The following is a 7,315-nucleotide window of genomic DNA, read 5'->3' on the forward strand; positions in this document are numbered from 1 at the left end:
CACAGTTCCCCAATTAGTAGTGTTCGACAACTAAAAAAAACGTTGGGAATTGTTATTTTAAACTTTTATGTCAGTCAAATAACTTAATATAGTTTTCATTTGGTGCTGGAATTTTTCATAGCTGTTGACTATGTTAAAGAATAAACTAAAGAAATCTTACGTGAATGTACTCTTTCCTCACATAGCAGATATCAGACATTTCAATATCAATAGATTTTCAGACTCCTTTTATTTTGAGTTCTGGAACCGTCTTTTACAGGAACAAAATATTTATTTTTACGCTTCAGCAACTTATATGGTTAACTTAATTAATAAACGTATCTCCGTTTTAAGTAGGTCACCGCGAATCTGCAGTTTTCACAGTTATTATTAAATAGTATAACTGTATTTTAATGGCATTTCACAGAACAAATAAAACAAAGTGGGAGGGGTGTATTTTCTGAAGTAAACAAGGTGAGTCTGCGTTAAACGCAATAGTGGGTCAATCAAAATAGACCACATCGGGGGCAATGGGTGCACTTTAAACTTTATAAAACAGCAAAAACAACGTGTGACCGGGTGTCAAGTGGTTTCATAATCATTAGAAGGCTTCTGTATCACAACAGCTCGAGTGCATCCCCTGAATCTTAAATATGTATTTTTTTCAAGTATGTGGAATAACTTCGTGCAGGGACAAACGTTGGAAGTGACGTTTCAGATTTTGGCAAAACAAAGTCATTGACCATTGGTTGAGTCTGTTTGAAAGTCAATGCCAGTCCTCAAAACGAACACACATCCTGTTTTATTTCCAGTGTATTGTCGGATCACCAGTGCATAAAGTGAAGGAGCTGCGCGGGATTGCCCTCGGTTATATCGCACGGCACTAACCGAACCTGTTTTGGTTTAGAGAGAAAATGACAAAGTTAAACATACAGTAAATGACTAGTCCTTGAATCTTCTGCGGAAATTACAAGAAAATAATCTTATTCTGCAAATACATCAAAAGAATAGAGTACACTGATTACACTAGCCACTTATGCAAATAGAAATATAGCTCGAGACAAACGTCAGATCCTGCTTTGGACACATTGGGTATCCAATGACCTGCAGCTCTTCCTCAAACAATTGTAACCAGCGCTAGGATGCAACTTTCAAGCTCAAAGGAGCTGAGCGGCATTTGGGCCTCTTGCTTGGTTCATTTTGTAATTTTTACATGGATATTGTTGTGTCTTTTCCGAGAGAGCGTCACATGGTTGAACACCGATGAACTTGGTGGAGGCGGGGTGAGGGTGGGGGTGGGGTGGAATTTGGTGGAGCGCGGAAATTGTCACTTACCTCACCTCTTCAGCACAGGTCTGAAGGCCGCTCTCACTCTCTCCTCCTGGCGCAGTAGACACGTTTCCGTAATATCTGTTGCCCCCAAATCAGATTTCACATTTCTTAAAAATCCTGAAAAATACCGTATGTTTTACAAACGTTCATACCTAATTATCAACACTAAGTAACCACTTAATTGGCCAATTCGGCCATATAGTTACATCACTAAGCTTTTGATGAATGCATCCCAAAATTAGCAAAATACTGCGGCTGATATAAATTTTAAAGCGGGAAGGGTGGAAAGATCGTCACCAAAGGATATCAGGCTTAAATGTATTAAGCCTTATTTTTCTCTACGCTGCCTCTGCTTAATCTGAGAAAATGGGGGTGGAATTTGCTGCAAATACTCAGCAGGTTTGACAGCGACTGGAGAACTTCCGGTCCCCTGCGTTTTCGTGAAAACTCTTCCAGAATGTTCTTTTTCCCACTCTGGGGCAAAGGTTGTACAAAGATAACGCTAGGTGATGCCCTGTGAAAAATTTTCTTCCTTGATATTTAGCTTTTACTGTTGCACACTTCAAGGGCATCCACGTCACGAGGGTTAACTGTTTGGTGTAATTAAGAGATACCTACAGTTACATCTTGAAAACAACACATAGCGCCCTGAATTGAAATGAGGGTGGGGTGGGGGTGATTGGGGATTGCTATACCGTCTTTCAGTTGCATTTATTGCCATTAGAAACATTTTGGGAGCCAGCCGGAGAGAAGTCAACGTGAAAGTACCTTCAGTCCCTGATGTATACTGGCAGTTGTCTAGCGCAGGGTAGGAAGCGCAGTGCAATTGACCAGCCGCTACAAGCGTTTGTAAGTTGAATGTAGAAGTTCTGAGAATGCGGGCGGCTTGTGAAGAGTCTCCGAGGGAAATTATATCATCGACTTGGTTCACCATGCCCTGGGATGGCCTCACCTCCGCGCAGTACCTCGCAGTCCGGCTCTGGCCGTTCTGACAACCCACCAGACAATTGGAGGCTGCCGTGTGCGCCAGGGACCAAATCCTCGGCTTCTCCGCTGTCCCGAAGCGCTGCGGGAGGCTGTTGCTTGCGACAGAAACAGATGGCTTATTCGTTATTGTATCTAGAAAGTCGGACTCGAGGGTAGAGCAGTTTTTGGAACAGGAAGTGCGCTGGTTGTTTGAAGGAGATACATTGCAGTCATTGTCCTCAGTCTCGACCAAGCCTCTCCGCGGTCTGATTTCACTTGGTGCCTTTTCATGGTCACTTTCCAGTTTTTCTGACTCATCATCTTCCAGATCGCTCAGTCTCAGCTCTTTGCTTTCTCTGTATTCTTTCTCGTCTGTGAACACATTAAAATATTTTTTCTCTACAATTTTAATCTACGTTGCTTTCGTTTACTTTCAAACACAATTTTAAGAATAGTCTGAATAAACCTTACTCTATAGTCCGTTACGAATTATATATGTGTTTGTCAGGGATGAATCTTTGCTCATTTTGCTACGATTCTGAAACTCTTTTCAACTTTACATTTTGGTTCAGTTGTTCCCTCTCCCCCCCCCCCCCCAAATTATTTACAAGGTAATTACATTTAATTAAACATCGAGTGGCAGTCTGCGTGCTTTGAGTAGTTGCATGTCATGCCAGCGGATGTACTACATTGTCTGTAAATATGGGTGAAGTCCCACCGTTTTCCAGGCTGTCCGTTCCATGTTCCTCTCTGTCCCTTCTGGCACTCTCCTCTTTCTTGTCATCCCCTCCTTTGTTTCTGGGTGACCAGGTCATTTTATTTTCCTTCTTCAACCTCCTCCTGGCGTTCGCAAACCAGGTGGACACTTGGGTCAGGGTCATTTTCGTGATGATGGCCAGCATGATCTTCTCGCCTTTGGTGGGGTAAGGGTTTTTCCTGTGTTCGTACAGCCAAGTCTTCAGGGTGCTGGTGGTCTCTCGGGTCGCATTCTTGCGCCGTGTGGTGCCGCTGAAGTCAACGGAGCCGCATCTAAAAAGTCAGATGAAACCGTTATCTGGAGGAAGGATATGGCAAAACCAACATATTTAACTTCATTTCATCATGGACACTAAATGCAGCTTCTATTTTGTTTTGAACTGTGTGTTATTGACATTATTTGTCTTGCTCTAAGGGCTCACCTGTCGTATTGGTAGTGTCCCAAGGAGTGTTCATACGGATAGTAAGTAGCTGTCGGAGCAATTCCCGAGTGCAAGCTCCCAGTGCTATCTTTAATTTCGTACTGAGAATTCTGAAAGGGGTGGAGGTAGAGCAGAACACACGAAATAGTCAAAAGTTTTTACCATTGTTCAAACGTGGGAGGCTTCGGTATATCACACGCTACAAAGGAATAGTGATGGAAAACGGGCTGGTGTTCCCCACGGCCGCAACTCACCAGTGAAGAGTAGAAAGCTGAAGCATCAGTACTGTATGTAAGGTAGTTCCCATAGCTCTGGCTAGCTGCGGTTGCGTAAGGGGAGCTGCCGTACATGCCCAGCGCCGCGGCAGCTGCGTTGATCTCGGTCCTGGCGTTGGCCAGCAGTCTGTTATCATAGTTGGGACAGCAAATGGCAGTCTGGGCCGGGCCAGCGGAGCCTTCGGATACAGGTCTGGAGCCTGGTTCACAACACGCCGTGCTGGGACTCGCTGACACGAAGAACTGGACGAAGAAAGCATGAAAGGAGCAACCGACATTTCACTCCGAACACGAATCAGCAGATCACACATTGCAATGAGGAGAAAAATGCACAGATGCATGCAGCAACCGAAATGCCTTGAAGCCAGCTGCATTCAAAATAGATGACAAAAGCAGAATAAAGTGGGACTCCACCAGAGTGAAGGTACAACAGGAATCAGGAGTTTACAAAGCAACGCCATACTGTGGAATCGTGACAATAAAATGTGTAAATTATTTAGTACTTAAACAAATACAGAATGCCCTGATATTCCTGTTTAGGCGGAAGATAAAAGTATTTAAAGGCACACGATCGTTTGGGAAATATGCAGGGAATTATGGAATCATTTTTGCGCTGTGCAAATAGGTAAATAATAATGAGATAATGCAGTTAGATGCATTTGGACTGGTTTAGAGGAATGACGGTGTATATAAAACTACAAACACAAAGTATGAACATATTAGTAAGAAACGCAGAGGGCTGAAATATCCGACTGGAGGAAATTATGTGACCAATACCATGCAAGTTAAAGTAGTAAGGCATCAATATGGACAGAGAATGGTTAAACGTGTAACTATACGGAAATAGGTGGAAGTAATTCCAGGTGAATCATAAGTCAAAAGTGGCGGTAAACATCAGCCGAATAACCGTCCGTTACAGAGTATATTGTGCGTATCAAGACAAATGGTTTATTCAAGACAAGCACAGGATAAATAATGCAGCGTGGTGAAAAAGACGACTATATAAAGGGGGTATGGGAAAACGCATTATAGATTGAAAGTGAAACAGTCTCCAAAAATGTCAATGCGTAAAAAGAATAGAGAGTAGCGCAGAGTCTGGGATAAACGAATGCTAATTGATGGCCATCCTTACCTGTGAAGTGGTATTGTAAGGGTATCCAAACTGAGAGAACGACATCGTTGCTCCTTTTGTTACCATAAGCAATATATCTTTCTGATTGATTATAACCAAACCTACTTCAAAATGCACCTTCTAGAGAAAATTGCCCGCATGGTCTTTAGCTTAATAATAAATGATTCCACTTGGAAATCGCAAAGCGCCGTAAGCTGGCATTCAAAGCTTATCGGTACTCATCTCAAGGCAAAATTATCGATTATATTTAGCTGAAGAGGGTTAAAAGACATAACGGAAGTCCTTCCAGATATAGAGTCTGCCAGTTGTATTATTTGCTGGTCTATAGTTCTTTAGCGTTCATCCATGGAAGAGTATCAAAGTGACGTCACATTAATCCCGAATCGACATGACAGAAAGGATATAATAATGTCTTTGCCAATCATATTTAACATCTAATATTCTTAGGTTCATTCAACACTTGTTTCTAATGTTTTCAAGTTGCTTTGTGATGTACATCGATGGATGGAGAAGTAGTTGGAAGCTTTTTATGTCACTTTGCAACGTTAGAAAATATCGAGAAATTTAAAGGTCACCGCCACAACAATGTTTAGATGATCTGAAAGCTTGCTGCACTCTTCAACTACTGCATCATGTACTACCGCACGCACTAAGAGATACTTTCTTGCTTAATTCAGCATAAAGGAAATTGTCTGGACATCACTTACTTCAAGTTCATTGAAATATAATGAAACCACTTAGAATACATTTCTACGATATCAAATTGTCACGTGCTCAAATACAGCGTTTTCATGTAGTTAAACACCAGGCTGAGATTTTTAATTACTCTCAATCTCATATCCATGCATCCAGATTCATACTGCCACTCTCTTTATAAAACATCAATATTGATTTGAGTGGGACTCAGTGTATACAGCCCAGCCCGTGCCTTGGTTCAGTTTATATTCTGCTGCAGAACCTGGGCCACAATCCGTTTTCTTTGAGATCATAATTTTGACACTTTTCGTCTTAATTGATTTGTTTCGTGACAGATCGCAGCACATTCTTCTGTTCCTTCCTCAGCGAACTGAATCAAAGTTCTAACAGCGTTAAGCAAAATGAAAATCAGAGTAGAGATGCAATAAATTAAAGCGCAAGCTGACACGAAACAGGCGAGGGAGGTGTTCAGGACCCAGGAGAGACAGTGGTTTGACCTTATCCAATAGACGACAGTTAATAATCAGAAAAATGGTAGTGGAGCCTTTGGGTGTCCTGAAGCCGACTCCCTCACTCTCCAACCGTCCGATCCGTGGCCAAAGGGCCAGTCACTAATTAATGATGATGATGTATCCATTTTTCTCTATTAGAGCCAGAAATGGTCCCCAAAGAAATAAATGTACGGCTTTGACAGGTCAATGGTGGGTGATTGATGGCTGCCTTGAGACCGGCGTGCCCATTACGAGCAATGCGTAATTGCATCAATTAACAAATGGAAATTGGAGACTTGTTTAACCAACGATTTACACCGGGAAAAAAATCAGCCTTTCAGTTCCGATCCACCAAAGTTTTCGCTCGTCACTCGGAGCTATCTGAGTTGCTCTAATTATGGCCGGCGAGAATAACGATTTGGAATATGTTTCAATTAATGAAAGTGCTTTAGGCTTGCACGTGAGACATATGATCGCTTGAATATCCATCATCTTCAAACTTGTACACACACTCGGAATCTTTAAAACGCGGATTATTTCAGGGGCAATTTCTTTTGAAGTGAACAATGGGTCCCGGATCGCATTACTAGATGTCAATGACCGGTGCAGCCAGTGTTCCCATACTTTTATTTTTTTTCTCTCTCGTTTCTTTGCACTTTCGTCTGTTTCCCTGCGTGTTTTCACTCCCGGAATTCCCGGACTTCTACGGAATTCTGAGTCATCATTACGTGCAAACTCCCGGTGGTTACAGGGTTAATCCAACCCATTTCAGTTCTTTAACAAATACCAACATCATACTCTTACCTGCTCTACTCTTGTCCAACACTCCAATCAATCCATTTATAATTAGCACGCTGTGCTTATTACTGAGAAGTACATTTGGCCTAAACTTAACTGGCTCAATGGGGCACATTTTGCAGTACATAAATTATATCTCGTTCAGTTCCAGGTAAACAAGGGAACCCTTGCACTTGGCTCGTATTTGATAGTGCGTTTGTTCTTTTGCACCCTTTGGGCGCAGTTGGATCTGGCCGATGCCGTTGAATACTTCTTGTGTCCGGCTAGCGAAAGGGTTGAAAGGAGTGCCGCAAGCTCTTCTTGACCCCATTTTACAAACTACAGTCGCTGACATTGTCTGCTGCGGCTTGTCGCAGTTATCAGCTTCCTCCAATAGTGGCGCAAGAGAGCTACAACTGGAAAACCTAAGTGAGCAGACCCGGGAACAGGAGGCAGGACGGCAACCGTGCTTTTTTTCATCGGGTTTAA

At 42.5% G+C, this 7,315-nt stretch overlaps 1 protein-coding gene across 2 annotated transcripts; it reads right to left on the reverse strand.

The window, feature by feature from the left end:
- Positions 1 to 243: 243 nt before the first annotated feature.
- irx6a (iroquois homeobox 6a) lies at positions 244 to 6,806 on the reverse strand. 2 transcript variants are annotated; one of them, XM_072279154.1, is made up of 7 exons: positions 4,863 to 6,806; positions 3,710 to 3,973; positions 3,456 to 3,565; positions 2,996 to 3,306; positions 2,080 to 2,649; positions 1,320 to 1,428; positions 244 to 872 (listed from the first exon to the last, which is right to left on the reverse strand). In XM_072279154.1, the coding sequence occupies exons 1-7, from the start codon at positions 4,926 to 4,928 to the stop codon at positions 863 to 865; spliced, it is 1,440 nt and encodes a 479-aa protein (XP_072135255.1). In that variant the 5' UTR covers positions 4,929 to 6,806; the 3' UTR covers positions 244 to 862. The 2 variants fall into 2 exon arrangements, with proteins under 2 accessions (XP_072135255.1, XP_072135256.1); XM_072279155.1 differs by having other exon boundaries at positions 1,315 to 1,428.
- Positions 6,807 to 7,315: the final 509 nt, after the last annotated feature.

This window comes from Mobula birostris, chromosome 15 (assembly GCF_030028105.1).
Source record: "Mobula birostris isolate sMobBir1 chromosome 15, sMobBir1.hap1, whole genome shotgun sequence".
Classification (NCBI taxonomy): Eukaryota; Metazoa; Chordata; class Chondrichthyes; order Myliobatiformes; family Myliobatidae; genus Mobula; species Mobula birostris.